Source organism: Pituophis catenifer, unplaced genomic scaffold (genome assembly GCF_029215685.1).
Source record: "Pituophis catenifer annectens isolate HBS135680 unplaced genomic scaffold, rPitCat1.0.hap2 SCAF_3, whole genome shotgun sequence".
Classification (NCBI taxonomy): Eukaryota; Metazoa; Chordata; class Lepidosauria; order Squamata; family Colubridae; genus Pituophis; species Pituophis catenifer.
In genome coordinates this window covers 122,177,809-122,194,113 of record NW_027256883.1, presented here as the reverse complement: position 1 = coordinate 122,194,113, position 16,305 = coordinate 122,177,809, and the positions used below count along the sequence as shown (strand labels likewise).

General features: G+C 37.9%; 1 protein-coding gene across 3 annotated transcripts in view; it reads left to right on the top strand.

Annotated features, from left to right (window-relative positions):
* The first annotated feature begins 2,438 nt into the window (after positions 1-2,438).
* KCNT2 (potassium sodium-activated channel subfamily T member 2) overlaps positions 2,439-16,305 on the top strand; it is a 239,178-nt gene continuing 225,311 nt past the window's right edge. For all 3 annotated transcript variants that reach the window (XM_070939305.1, XM_070939304.1, XM_070939303.1), the window contains exon 1: positions 2,439-2,533. In XM_070939305.1, coding sequence (XP_070795406.1) covers positions 2,439-2,533 — 95 coding nt within the window. The remainder of the gene's footprint in view (positions 2,534-16,305) is intronic.

Here is a 16,305-nt window from a genome sequence, read left to right as displayed (position 1 = left end):
GTCTGAAACGTTGGTGACCTCTGGTCTAGCTACTTTGAAAATGTGCAAGCATCAGTTTAACCAGAGTGCTCTTCCTGTTTTTTGTTTCTCTGAAAGGGGTTACACACTAGGTCCTGCCAAGCCTGATTATATGGGGAAGTGAAAGAGGTTGGGAAATAGCTTCAAAATTGTACTTTAATCTTTTTTCACTACAATTCCAATGAAAGTTGTGATATTAACGTTTCCTAAAATCTAAGCCACTTAGTAACCAAATGAATTTTGAGGCCTTGTTCCCAGATTACCATGGAAGAGAAATACTTTGCAAAGCACTAAAATGCACCTCTTATTATAAAAATAGGTGACAATTCATAGTATCAAAGTGGTATAGTTATTTATTTGTAGGATTATATGGCTGCTTCCCTTATATGACTAGGCATTTTACAATCCTTAAAACAAATGATTAAAAACAAAAATAGCTTTTAATACATATGGAAATTATCGTAAAGCACCAAGATTTATTACAATGAGATCAATATTAGTGTAATAAGTACGGACACTGCTAGAGAGGAGAATGTCTCAACAAAGTATTCTTGACCACCAATCTATCCAAATAACAAATCTGAATACAACATTTTTCCTCTTCAAAACAATTAGGATTGGAGGAACTAAGAAAACAGTTCCATTTCAAATTGCTATTAAGGGCGCAGAATCAAGTGTAGGTTGTAAACATCTGTACTTTCCAAAACGATTAGAAATGAGCCACATATTTACTATAGTAAACGCTTTTTAAAAATAAGAAAGTAACAGCCGCATGGCCCAGAAATGGGGTTTGTAACCAGTCCAGTATATTTCTCCATATACTGTTCAGCCACTGCCCCAGTTCTCTCACTAGAGGGCCGCGCGGGGCCTATTGAGCTGTCCCGAAAGAGCCATTCTGTTCCCCTCCCTCTCCTGATAGAAGAGTCACCAAGAGCCACTTGGCTGCTGAATCTTTACTCCGCTCCGTCTACAGCAGCCTTTCCCAAATTGGTGCCCTTTAGGTGCGTTTTGCACAGCTTCCACCGTCTTCAGTCAATATGGCCATTGAGCCGGAGTGGTGGGAAAAAGACTGTGTGAGCGTGCATGTGTGAGAGAACCAGCCAGCCAGCCAATGTGGCCATTGAGCGGGAGTGGTGAGAAAGGGGTGTGTGTGTGTGTGTGCGCGCGCGTGTTCACGTGACACAGACATATAGGTACACACACTCACAATATACCATTATATAGTGTATGTGTATCACAAGATGGGGAAGGGGGGGGAGCAGCCTTAGCATTCGGAGCTAGAAACGATACCTGTTTAGCCTGCGGAGGTTCATCCAGCGCAGGTGGGTGGGTGGGTGGTGTGCAAACCCAGAAACTTAAAAGTTAGCCGTAGTTCTGAGTTAAACTCGGGTAAAGCGTGCTGCCGAAGGCGGTAGAGACCCTTCTACGAGCGACTTAGGTGGTGCAGAAAATACGACCAAGAGAACCACAGTAGGAAACGTTTTTCCCGTCTTGCCTGGCGATTCCCGTTCTCTCGCCCGCGCTGAGTCGGGGAAGACTCCGCGCCTAGGATTGGGAGCTCCGAAGGGCTTTCCGGGCGAAGGGCGCGCGCCCTTTCTATTGTCTCCAGCCAGAAGGAAAGAGGGAAATGCTATTTTGCGGTTTGAACACCTGGCCGCACAAGCGACACTTGCCAACCAGCTGCCTTTCTTATACAATGGAAACCGAAGCACTTAAAGCACAGTTCAGGGCGGGCTGCCTTACAGGCGGCGCCACTGTCACTCAAGGGGCCACTTTACAAGGCGGTGCGCCTGTCACTCAACACTCCGGGGTTACCTCCATTCACCCAACCGCGCCCCTTCTCCGGCCTGGAGAGAGAGAATTACCCTCTTCCAGCCGACGAATATTAATAAGGGAGGAAAAGGCTATTGGCGGAGAAGGCGAGGTTCCCGGTACGTCACCACAGTCAAGCTCCTGAGGGCCAATCCCGATTGGCCGAGCTCTCAGCGGCAGCTCCAAACGACATTTGCATGGCCGGGGAAGGATGGCAAGCAAGAACGACGGCAGGCAACCCTTTGTTGTCGATCCCGGCAGGCTGAGAGACCTGCGCGTGCATCTGGAGACGCTGGCCGGTTGGCTGCGGTGCGTTCGCGCGCGCCCCCTCCCTCCTCTGCCGCCTGTTGCGATATAGGTTGCAAAGAAGGAAGGAGGTGGGGGGGGGGAGGCTTTTAAATAACTTTGCCAGCAGGTGCAACAGATTTTGCATGTTCGGCTTGTGCGGAAAAAGCAAGCGCCTGGTCGCATCGCATCCTCCTGGGTCCTCCTTTTTTAAGCGCGGGCTAAGTCTCGGTTTTTGGCTCCCCGTGTTCATCTTGCTTCTTTACTGCTGCTGCCCTTAGTATCCCTGCGAGGAGTGCTTTTACCCTCCTCTCCCTTTCAGGATGGTAGACCTGGAGAATGAGGTTCCTCCGCTTCCTCCAAGATACAGGTTCCGGGATTTGCTACTGGGAGATCAGGGATGGCAGAACGACGAGAGGTGAGTAGGCGAGGTGAAGCATTTGTGCAAAGAAAGATAGAGAAAGGGGAGGGGAGGGAAAGAGGGATGATGCGTGTAATATGAGGTGTTCCTAGAAATAGGGAACGTGTGGCTTCTATTTCTTCTACGTTGCAATGGCTTGAGAAAGAGTATAATTCTGGAGTGCATGGATAAATGCATCTAGGCACCTGACGTTTTGCACATGTCTTGCATAATGTCCATACTGTATACGCCTAAGGATGAATTTTAATAATTTATTTCCTAACCTTTATGGATCTCCTTATTCTTCAGCCATTTGTACACAAAGCACATGCTACTTCTACATATTTGTTTTTGTTGTCAATGCATGCATCTGCTGCGGAAGTGTGTATGGCAACCTGAACGAGTATGGTTTTTCCTGTGTAATATGTATGTATGAAATTGTTACTAATACTGGTTTCTGTGAGTTAGCTCTCTTCTTCTCCACTATTGTTTTTTATTTATCCAATGCCCATATCCCCTTATACCTCACTTTCCTCTTGGGTGTTTCCTACTTCTCCACATTTTGTAATGTCTGAAGACTGATGTTCACCAGTCCTTTAATTCTTGGCCAAGACATCAATATCAGTTAACTTTACTATTTGAAGGAATAGGTTAATCTGCTAATAATGATTCTCTTCCCGTCTGTGTAGGCTTTCTGAAATGCAGGACCATGCTAAGCATGCTGCTTTGGCATCAGGTGTCCTTTCTCTGAGAAAAATAATGAACATTTATATAAGTAAGGCATTTCAAAAAAAAAAAAAAAAACCAAACCCACAAGAGTCAGTTTTAGAAGCTTCTCTTAAATATATTTGCATTCTTTTATTAGACTCTAGTGGTCTTCCAACCAGAAGCTTGAAATAAGTATGGAAAAAATTACATCTACTTAGCTTTATCATTGCTGAAGCATCAGGTCTTTCCTGACAAATCACTGAGACCATTGGACTACAGTTGCCTGATGGAGGTACATAATGTCCATCAATACTTAATTCCATTTTGCTTTTTTAATATTAATTAGATAGGCTAAAATTCTGTGCTTATGGCTGAATCCCTTTTACTGGTAAAAGCCGGAGCTACAATGTATGTGCAATTTAATGTATTTTCCTTGAAATAAATATTGATTCCTTTTTGATTCCAGTGGAAAACATAAAGCACTGTCTTAAATTTTCTCATTGTGCTGCTAGATTTAAACACATAACCTTTTACCCTGCCTTTTATTTTAATAAATTTATTTATTTAAAATATTTTTTTTAAATAATTTTGTTCCTTTTATAATGTATTTTAACACAAGTGTATATTACCATATGGTATAAAATATCCATGCCCATGTTTATTAGAAATAATGCTTATTGCATTAAGGGTAGCTTATCCCAGGGTAAGCGTGTAAAGAATTGGATCTCATGGAGAATTGATATTGTAGCCATATGATACCATCCGTAGAATATCATTATAGTAGTGACAGGTAGATAATATTGAGAGATGGATCTTCTGGCCTTCCTTAGTATTTGACTTCAGGAAACTCATAATTAGGTCAGACCTTTTTTTCTGAATGTGTTGATTATTGCACATTACTGGGTAATAGGGCATTCAAAACAAATTACAAAGCTGAATGGATGATTCTGTGACATCTCAAGATTATCTAATGTTTGAAAAACACAAAGTGTCCCTAAAAGATGCTCCTTTCTGTTAAATTCCTTATAATATCTTATAATATAATGGTGGCAACACCACCATTGCCTTTCCTATGTATTCTGGAGTACACACAGTACCTCATGTCATGATCAGGTATCCAAATTAATACTCACTGTGTTGACTTTCTTCACCCCTTTAGTAAGTGTGGCTAGTTCCAGGTTTTTTCATTGCTTTGAAATTGGAGGTGGCCTCTGAGCAATTTTATAAATCTAAGCTTTGAGCAGCGATAATTTCTATTCTACAGAATTCTGATAACCATTTTCAAAAGTTATTAAATTAGAAAAAAATGTGAAATATAAGTCTAACTTTAAAAACTGATAGAAACCAAAAAATGAAAAGGAGAAAAACATCCATGAGCTAAAAATGATAATCTACCTTTGATTGATCAGTAATGACTGGATTACTAATAAGTACCATACGGTACTATAATATAATCAAATACAAAATATTATTGCAAAATATACACGCTGCTAAAATAGTACAGGTTGTTTCATCCTTTGATTAGTAAAGAATATTGCTTTTTCCAAAACAGATAAGTTACTTGTTTCCAAAAGCATTACTTCTGTAATATTTTTCTAATTTCTGAATATGATTCCTTTAATGACCTCTGTACGATACAACTATATGTAATCAGATTGCAAATCTTAGTATATTTATTTCATTTTTATTTATTAAATTTATATATTGCCTATCTCCCTAATAGTGTGATTCTGGGTGGCTAATGTAATTTAAAATCACATTAATCTATTTAACATTTTAAGATTTTCCCATGAATATTAATACCATATTTAAAAAAGTATCAACTGGTTACATGACCATAACATATAGGTCTATGAACCCTCAATTTTTTAATGTCTCCAATTAAGATAATCTGATGGTCATTCTTTCAAGAATTCTGGTGAACATACATTTAGGATAGTTTACTAAATCCAGCTAAATTTTTTATTCTCCTTGTGTCACTCATTGGTTGCGTTCATACATTGGATTGTGGTTTATTAGTAAGATGGTTAAGCATGACTAAGGTTAGCTATGTGAATTTTCAATTTTCATTGAGTTTTCTGATGAAGAGGATTTTCTTTTGTATATTGAAATAGGAGTCAAGAAGTGATAAAAGACAAATTTCTATTAAATAGAAAAACGCTAAGGGAGACACTTCGTGTTTTTTTTCCTTTCAATTTTGATGTTTAATGGTGACCAAGCCACTTGATTTACAAAAAATGCACAAATGATTCTGGCTGTATCATTAAAAGTGAATAGTATAAAAACGATGTCAATTTAAGGAATATTTATCAATCATCCTGTTTAAATTGAGATATATAACGGTTAGAGACACATCATGCACCTTGATAGACTTAATAGGTGCTTTCAATTACTCAGTAGCTCACATCCTTTACAAAAATCAAAGTTATATGTTATATAAAGCAGATGTGTTCAGTTTGGTCAAGTTTTCCATTATTCATATGAAACTTAATTAAACATAATTTTGAACTAACTTACATTCATTTGGAAAATCTTGTGATGATTGCATTTCTGTGAGAATCTTATTTCAGGCAAAATGCAACTTCAATCATTGTTTTTCTAACAAAATGCTTATGAAGTAACAACCAGGTAAGAAAAATCTGATCTCAGTAAATGTCCCTAAGAATATGTTTTATATGCCTAGTTATAATGAGCTTTGTCTGGTTTGGCTTGACATGATATGTAAAACTATTTATTGTGGATTAGTGATATGTGACTGCCAGATCATGACTTCCACATACTATGGTTAAAACTTGACAACTTCATAAAGAAGATGGGCCTCCTCAAGAGCTGCTTATTGAAGGATGGAGATTATCTTCCATCCCCATTAAAATACATTTTGCATTGTTAGGCATTAAAAGAACCTTCTGTAGAAAACCTTCAAGAATCCCACCTTGCCAAAACTGTTTTCTCCATTACCCAATTGGGAATCAATTAACTAAATTTTGTCACTCATCTTATCAATGTATTCCTTACCATCTTTAGGAGAATGTCTTGGAACAGAAAAAAATGTTAGAGATAAGTTTTTTGAAAGGGATGGCAATAAAGATGCCACTGCAGTACAATCATCCAAACTTTTATCTTGGTACCATCACTATAAACCAGTGGTCCCCAACCCCCGGTCCGCGGACCGGTGCCGGGCCGTGGAGTACCTGGCACCGGGCCGCGCGGCAGCCGGGGGACATAAACGCTGCAGCGCAAAGGCTCCTGGGCCGTGCGCAATGGGCCGTGCGCAAAAGCTCCTGGGCCGTGCTCCCACCCCTGCGCGCGCTCAGCGGGCCGCGGCGATAAAAAGGTTGGGGACCACTGCTATAAACAATATAGAAACTTCACCCAGTACCAGGTTAATATTACCAGTGCTTTATTGAGAAGGGCTTTTACATCCCTTGGTCTATAGCCAATGCCCTCTACATATCTTAAAAGGAAATGTTGTAAATGCCCTCTCCTTCCCCGTTATTAATTAATTATAATTATGCCCTCCATTGCTCCATTTATAATCTGATTATGGTCAAATAATTGATGGTAGGAGAACTCAAGGGCTTGGACCTAGAACAATTGAATTATCTTTTTGCAGACAATGCTTCCAACTATGAACAGCCACGTTGAGACTTTTATTTTGCTGTTATTTAGAAACAAATGCTTAAATTTGTAGTTGTAGGGTATATCTTGTTTTGACCTATATAATACTCTTTATTATTTTATTTTATAATCTTACTATTCTACTGTTACTTTATTTTATAGTATGTTAATTGTTATGATCTGTGGTTAGAACAATAAACTTATTAATCCATCTAGTTAGACATCCAGGTGCCAGCAGCTTTCTATGTTATTATTTCACTAAATTAGGTGTGTGATTTGTTTTAGCTAAAAATGCCAGGTTATTATGTACTTCCCAAAATACATTTGCAAACCTTTTGGTCCTGTAACATGCTAAGACTCCCAAAATTTTAAAATTATTTCTTCACATGTTTTGGGCTTTTACTTTGACTAATACAAGTCCAACAAAATGAGATTTGGGAATTCTATTCTTCTGTCTTGGCTTTAATATTTCTGATCACCACATAGAAATTTGGAGAGATGAAAGGACTTTTTCATAAAGTATGGAACCTGATTATCCACCTTAGCAATTAACAACATGCCGCTAACAGCATACCTTAAATGAAAGTTCCTGTGGAAGTTTATGTATTCATCCCTGGCTTTTGAAGAAGGACTCTTGTGTTATTGGTTGCCAAGAACTGAGAACAGAATTAAAGAAACATGGAAAATATAACATGTTTTCTGAGTTGAAGAGCATGCGATTATTGAATTGTAGAAGCTCAGAAGCATTTACCAAAAAGAATACCAACGTGTCTATTGCCTCCTTGAATTATTGGTATTGTGTTTCTGGAAATGTTTGTCATCTTTTGCTTGAAATATCTAGGGGGGTTTATAATATAACAATATGTGCTGCAATCAAAAACTAAAGAGTGGAGGAAATTGTATAAAGCTGAAAGCAAATTGCAATTTAAGTTGAGAATGAAATATTGTTCATGGATATGAATTGCAAAAGGCTAAGCCAATTAAGAAATAACTTTTGTTTTTGCCATGATATTATCATTTACGTGGATGGCTGCTGTGTACATATTTTCATAGAAACATGATTGCTTTTAGGGAAAAATTGGTAACATTGCCATAGAAACTGTCAGCCCTCACTGATCGGAAATTTTTCTTCATTACATATTTCCTAACATTGTAATCCTTTGGGAAGCAGATAGCTCAGCTATAGAGTGATGTCCAACATTGATAAATGGTAAGTCGCAAGTATGTCACTGACAGCAGTGATTCATTTTGTACGTTTCCTAAAGGATTATATGAACACATGGATAGAGACTTGCTTCTGTCTATGCAAAGAGAAAACACTATTCACACTTGCCCTCTTGTTCATGTTCATGCTTTGTTACTCTTTCTCCTTTCACAGCTGTCCCTGTTTTGTAAAGTGCCATGGATGTTAATGATGCCAAATTAAATTAATTGACATCCCTCTACGTGCTAACATTTTTCTTTCAGTGCTAAGGTGATTCATAAGTTGTTCATTTTATGAAGGGAACGGTGTTTGGAGAGCTCATCGCTCTGTACCACCAGTGTTAGTCCCATTCAGATTTTAGAAGAGGTTGGTTGTAGCTCAGGCTTTACAGTTGTACATTTGTATAGATGGAGTTGATACTGAAATTCTCTAGGATTACATGGCTTGTGTTTTTGTTGGAATATTTTTTCCATTCTTCTTCCAATTCAAATAATAAAAGCAAATTAAAATGCTAGGTGGGCAATTCCTGGAGGTAATTTTATAAGTGTACTTGTGACTTTACATGGAATTTTTGTACATGGCATTTTTGTGTGGGGAAGTGGTGGAAGCAGCTGTATAGAATATTACAATTGAAATGAATGTGCACGGGTGACAGAAATCAATTGGGATTCATCTGAATTTGGCTAACATTTCCTTCCTTCCTTCCTTCCTTCCTTCCTTCCTTCCCTCCCTCCCTCCCTCCCTCCCTCCCTCCCTCAGTGCTGTTTCTTTCAGTCTTAGTTTTTGGACATAGACACTGTAATGTAAACAGACGCCTTGTGGGGTGGTTCTTTGGCTAGAGTCTTGGGAGATGCCACAGGCTGGGGAGAATCCAGAGCTGTATTAGATAATTGGCTGCACTAGGTAGTAGAGTAACAATGAAATGGAGATTGATAGACTGTCATTCAGACTTGATACAGAGTCTTAGCTGCCCTACAGATGGACCCTGACACTAGAGGCTTATCAGTAGGTCAACGCTGCACTGGGTTAAGAAAGAAAAGAAGCTTACCACTGTGGGAAGTAAACTTCTCCCACAGTGGTATCATGTCCAGAGAAAGAAACTTTGTGGTTGTTTACACAATATGGGACTTTTCCACATGCAATTTCCTCTATGTGCTCTGAGTCAAAAAGGCACCACTAGTTATATACTGAATGTCAAATTGCAGAGTACAGTACTCAAAGCATTATATCAGGAATGTGCCACATAAATTATTTGGCAGAATTAAAGCTATATTACAGGAATATACAAGGAAGTGTGTAGTGCAGTTGTTTCTTGTCTAGGTTGAAAATACTTGCACTGAAGACTTGCACTGAAGTTGTGCAACCCTTATAGTTGTGAGGGTAGATCAGACTAAGACCTGGACACTGTGTTGTTTAAGACTACTTTTATTAGAATAACCATTAAAAAAGAACCTTGCAATGTCCTGAATGTGCTTCCCCTCCTTCCAATTTTACCTTCATGTGAAAGGGGAAGCTGTCTGAGAAATTTTTGGAAACCACTTTTTTGGTATGGGCTCAAGCCACCTTGATTTGATAGTTGCCTTGGTAACACAGCTTCCATCTGCTTGTCAAGGCCATCCTCTATATTCTCTACAGCTATATTGGCTAATAATAAACACAGTCAGAATTTTGACTGGTCAGCTATTTTAAGGAAACTGATAGAAGAACCCATGAAATCCCACATTAGTGAGATTCCATTGAATTGAAAGAACATCTTGCTAACAGACTCTTCATCCCAAAAATGCACATGGTTGAGAGAGAGAGATGGATTTTCCATAGTATAAATAAAAGTAATTATACCATAATGAAGCCATACGGACAGTTTAGGAAATCAATTTATATGATTTCTAAATGTTCCCACTGTTGATAAAAATACACTAAGAAATTGTATTTGAAAAATTATGGTAAATTTGAAAGAACACATTTTTTCCAATTTATATTAATGCTTTAAATGAGATTTAAACATTAGTTGTAACTCTTGAGTATAACCATGATTGTTTGTATTATATCTTTGAACTCCACATGTATTTTGTCATTTTAATAACTGTTGTCTATTCTGGGATTTCTCCCTAGAACAGCATGCTCTAGCTTCGGTGCCCTGGGATACTGCTGCTTACTAGACTTAATAAATCTAAGGTATAAATCTTAGAGAACTGGCAAAATTCCAGCCTAAAAAAAGATTTATATGGGAGTAATTCTCTTTGAGTAGAATGGGATTTAATGAGTAGATACACACAAGATTTAGTTTCAAAAATGGAGTTTACTACTAGATTATAAAATAAGCAACAACTTTGCTGTATTGAATTTGAGCCTGCCCAGTCCTCCTCCTTTTCTATCCTTTGCTTTGCACTGATGGTTAACAGAGTCAATAACTGAATAAAATGTTTCCTGAATGTTGCTATATTATATTACAGGAGCGATAAATGAATTACAGTACTTATAATAATGGACAGCTATCTTCAACATAATTCTGTAATGCCCATAGGTTAGGGAATCTAGTAACTGTTAGAACAATTGGGGGGGAGGGGGGAGGGAACAAAGTCATAATGAAGCTTGCAATATTCTTATACTCATTACCGAACCTCCAGGGCAGGGCTAATTGTCTTGACTATTTCTTTGACTAGTAGACAACCGGTGACCTGTTGGGTCAACTTTTCAGAGATATTTCCTTAGCCAGAGAAATAGAATGACTATTGACAGGCAAAAAAGCAGTGGGAGTGGGAGAGACTACCAACTTGCTGGCTTTCCCCATTTTCTGTTGTTTGTAGGAAGCTGGCAGCACTGGAAATCACTCCTTTTTGGTTGACCTGCAAATGTTCTGCCATTTTGTGGGGAGGAGTGGTAATAAAGGGAGCTATGACCACGAGGAAAACCTTATCTCTGCTTCCTAATCTAACATCTACTCAAGGGTTCCTTCCTTGCAGAGAAGAACAGAACACACCCGTCAATTGTCTGTGTCCCCCAGCCAGCTCCACTCCAGCAGGCATGTTGCTCCCCATCTTTCCCTTGCCATCCACCACTGTTAAAGAGATTTCAAATTTCAGTTTCAGTTCCAAAGCACCAATTGTTACTCATCTGCTTGGCCTTGTCACCAGCAAATCGGGTGCATGGGCCATGGGGAAGCGGGAAAGAGAGTGTGGATATGGTTCCTCCCATCCTCCCTTGTGCCATGCAAGAGATGGGTTTCTGGGAAGTATAGTTGGAAGGTAAAATTGTATTGCAATGGGAATCATGGGTCCTGGCTTTCTATAAATTAGCTCATTTCAGTAACCTTAGTCGAATAATTGTTTTCTTATACTTTCCAGTTTCACTCAATTGAAGGTTACCAACAGACATGAGAATTTTAGTAGTATGTAGTAGATTATAGGATATTACAGAGGTTACATGTTCTTGACATCTGCAACACATGAAAGAACAAATATATATATAGTTCTAAACTTAAGACCAGAATTGGGACTGGACGTTTGTCATACGTTCTGGCATCCATGTGCCTGGACCCAATTTTGTGACCATTTTTATAGCAGTTTTCAAGCGAATCATATGGTCTTAAGACTGAATCCATTTTCCTGAATGGACATTTTTCCCCCAGAAACTGACAAAAACTGCCAGAAACCAGCAAAAAAAAAAAAAAAAAAAAATTACTAATCACAGTCATGTGACCACAGGATGCTTCACCCAATCTTAAACTTTAGCTAGTTGCCAAGCACCTGAAATGTAGAGTGGGAGAGGACAGCACAACATTTTTAAAGCCAAAAGTGCTTTATGTAAAGCACCCTTTCCCAGGCTATTGTTCTGACTCAGCCTTCGCAAGCAGTGAGAAACTACTTACTCATGAGTAAAACAACCTCCTTTTTAATACGGGGCAGGAATAGTCTTTATTCACATTGGATAGACAAAACCAAAAATAATTACAAATGAATATCTTCTGAAACAGGGTACGAACAGTCTCTGTTCACATGAGAACTCAAGATAAAAAGTCCTTCAATGATTAAGCCAAGCAGAAACAGTTCCTGTTCACACTGGCTGAGGCAAATTCCTATTATTTCCCAGCAGTTCAATTTGCACCTAAAATATAGAGCAATTTGTCCCAACAAACCTGGTTCTAGCAAAGGAATCCAACTTGATTGATGTACACTGGAAAACAAACGGTTGTCTGCGACAACAGGCCACTCCCAAATCCCTACTATTTATTTCCCAGCCAGGCAGGGGCTGGCTAGCGTCTATGACTGAGAGCTGGCTTATTGCTTTCTGTTGCTCTCCTCTCTTCTCTATGGATATGCACATCTGGGATTGGTTCCATCTGTTCCTCCCCCTCACTCAGCGCAGGGCCTAAGACAGCTGCCTCTCCACCTGTGGGTGGATAGAAGGCCTCGGCTCTGCATCTGCCTCTGATTCTGCTTCCTCATCAGAGCCTTCCAAAGACTCTGAAGCTGGCTCACGCTCCCCCTCCCCCTCCCCCTCTTCCTAGTCTGACTCTGTTGCTAGCTCTGCTGGCAGCTGATGGGCCACAACAACTATTGTAACACTGAACGGTCATTACTGGCCATAAATCGAGAATTACCTTTAATCTGTATATGTCATATACAAATATGCATTTCATATTCATGCAGTACGTTTGCCCACACTGCCTGCTTAAATTTATGTGCTTACACTCCCTTTCTCAAATATAAATACATACTGAAGAATTGTATAAACAGCCTTTAACCATTATTGTTGAATGTGCTCCGTCTTGATTAGAAATGTTCATTATTTACTAGCTGTCAATACAATATAAACTTCTCTGTTTACTTTTATTATGAAAAAGCTTGAAGAATAGATGTTTGACTTTGGAGAAGCCTGGGTTTCCTTGGAAGCTCATGAGCCTCGATCAATAGAATCATTAACTTGGAAAGCAGAAAGAGAACTTGAATATTATATAAGTGGGGTCTGTGGCAGCTTGCAACAGATGTCTTTTTCAAACTTTAAGTGTTTACTGCTCTCAGTGAGGGAGGTATGTATTCAGACATTTATTCATTTACAGAGCTCATAGGACATTTCTTTCAAAACTGATTCTGAGTGGCATACAATTTCTCCTCCATAAACCAGGATAAAAACAAAAGTAATTGATCTCATAAAATAACATCGTAATAAAAATACCTATATAAGAACCAGGAATAGAATATATTTGATAAGTCACAATTAATTATTTCAGTAACTTGAGGAAAAAAAATACAGGTGGTCCTCGACTTACGATAACAATTGAGCCCAAAATTTCCATCGCTAAGCAAGACAGTTGTTAAGCGAGTTTTGCCCCATTGTATGACCTTGTTAAGTGAATCACTTCAGTTAGCAACATAGTTGTTAAGTGAATCTGGCTTCTCTATTGACTTTGCTTGTCAGAAGGTTGCAAAAGGTGATCCCATGACCCTGGGACAGTGAAGCTGTCATAAATAGGAACCAGTTGCCAAGGATCTGAATTATGATAACGTGACCATGGGGATGCTGCAACAGTCATAAGTATGAAAAATGGTCATAACTTTTTATAGTCCTGGTGCAACTTCAAATTGTCACTGAACAAATTCAGAGGACTTAAGAGATATAACTCCGGGACTGATTAAATCTTATTAATAATTGGTTTTATTGGTGTTTCTAGAAAATTGAGATACTGGAATTATGGGGAAACATTGAGTAATATTTAAGATATTAAAATATTAGGGATTCAGCAGGGGACAACAAACACATTGTATGAAGAAATGTTATTGATGTTTAATATATTTATGGAGAAAGTAATAAAGAATCATAAAGAGAGAATGGTACTGTTTAAAGACAAAGATGTGAATGTAGAAGAACCCCAACAAATGGGGAAAAAAATGAATACAAATTGGGGAAATATATTATATACACTGATATATAAAAGAATCTATTATAATTACAATGTGTTTATTAAGGTTAGAAGTTGGAAGACAAAGATTATGTATATTTAATTGTATTATTAATGTTAGCATTGTGTAAGAAGTATATTGATCCAATCAATACACTATCCACAAAATATGTATGCAGACTCCAGGACTTGTTTCAATAGCTATGTTTTAAATGCCAAAAAGAAAAGGGTTGTTCAAATATCTAAGAGATTGCTGTTCTGTAGGAGGTTTTCTTTCTCAAATATCCAGACTTTCTACAACTGAATGGGTATTTTTATGTCTAAAAGCAATAGCAGAACTAGATTTCTAAAGGAAAAAATCTTTGCAATTGATATTCAGTGCCAGAATTGTGTCTCTTGCACCATTCATTCAGCATGAATCCTGACAGATATAAATTACATTGTTGCTTTGTCTAAGAGCTATTTTGTCAGAGTGCCTTCAAAAAGTGAACTAACATTTCGAAACAAGCAATCATAACAATATAAACATATGGAGCCTTGGTAGCGCAGCAGACTAAAGTGCTGTTAAGTAGCACCAGCTGCCTGCAATTACTGCAAGTTCAAATCTCACCAGGCTCAAGGCTGACTCAGCCTTCCATCCTTTTGAGGTAGGTAAAATGAGAACCCGGATTGTGGGGGCAATAAGGTGACTTTATATAAAAAAGAACACCGCTTGGGGGCCCCCTGAAAACCCTACTAAGCCGGTATATACAAAAGTATGAAGGCTATTGCTTAATGCATTGTAAGCTGCCCTGAGTCTCTGGAGAAGGGCGGCATATAAATCGAACCAATAAATAAATAAATAAATAAATAAATAAATAAATAAATAAATAAATAAATAAATAAATAAATAAATAAATAAATCCATTAATTTTTTTTTTTTTTTTTTTGCCAGGAATCATGACAGTTGAATTTATCTGATGGACATCAAGTTGCAAGAATACCAAGCAGATATTCTATATTTTTTCAATTCTAATTCAATTTGATGGAAAAGAATTTGATTTCAAAATTATTTTGAAAGAGAAGAGAATTTTTGGATAGTATATGTAGTTTTCCTACATTCATTTAGTTATATCAGAGAGCTAGTTTAGTCTAGTGATTAAGACAGTAAGCTAGATACTGGGAGACCGTGAGTTCTAGTTCCATTTTAGCCATGAAAACCAGCAGGGTGACTCTGGGCTAGTCACTGTCTCTCAGCTCAATCCACCTTACAGGGTTGTTGTTGTGGGGAAAATAGGAGGAGGAAGATGTGTTCAATATGTTTGCCACTTTGGGCTCTTTGTAAAAAAATAAAGGCATGATATAAATAAACTAAATAACATATTCAAAGTATGCGCATAAATGTCCTTCCTTCCACTATATAGTCATTACTTCAGTTTATTGATATACATGATGAACAGAGAAAAAGTAGGGCCACATTCCAAATTCAATAGTGGAAGAGCAATTATATGTTTTCTATAGACCACTTCAAGTGCAGAATAACATATGAGGCAAATAATTCATGAAAGAATGATAAGACAATTCTCTATTTTACAGATGGCCCTCAATTTATGACTGTAATTGAGGCCGCAATTTTGGCCATGAGTCTTTGTGGTTATAAAGTGGGTCAACATCAAATTTCACTCAAAATTACAACCTTTTCTGCTGATGTGGCCGTCATACTGCAAATGTGGTGGTCATTGACAAACACAATTGTTCGTTATGGGACATATTTTTTGCCAGAAATTAGAAACTGGTTTCTGAGGGGTGGGGGGGGGAGAGAATGGTAAATTGTGGGCATCTGCTGCAGGATGCTGCAAATATTCATAAATGTGAACATTTATGCTGGATTCCAGGCACCTAAAATGTGGTTAGTGACTGGGGCAGGGGTGGAATCAGAACTTTGAATTTGGGTTGTAAATCCCTTTTTCAGGGTCCATTTGAAAAGTTGCTAAGTGATCATGCATAAGTCAAGGACTACCTATAGATAGAAGCACCTAAAATATATCTGTTTTCTTACTTCTCTTGGTTGATCATGTACATTTCTATTTGGTATCTTGGTTTTTTTAGTTAATTATATAATTACTGTCATGGAAGAACTAATATGAAAATCATTGCCATAAAATGTACCCTTGGTTTGTATGACATTAAAACAATTTATAATAGTTTACACTGAGTATTAAATAATGTAACAATAGACTGCTTTATAGCATTGGTATATTTCTAAGCAATAATTATGAAGATATATCAGTGCAATCCTCTTCATGAACTTCTTTGAATTTCTTAAGATATTGGAACAGCATTTTTCCATGGTGGTTTATTTAATTTCATGCTGTGACTTCT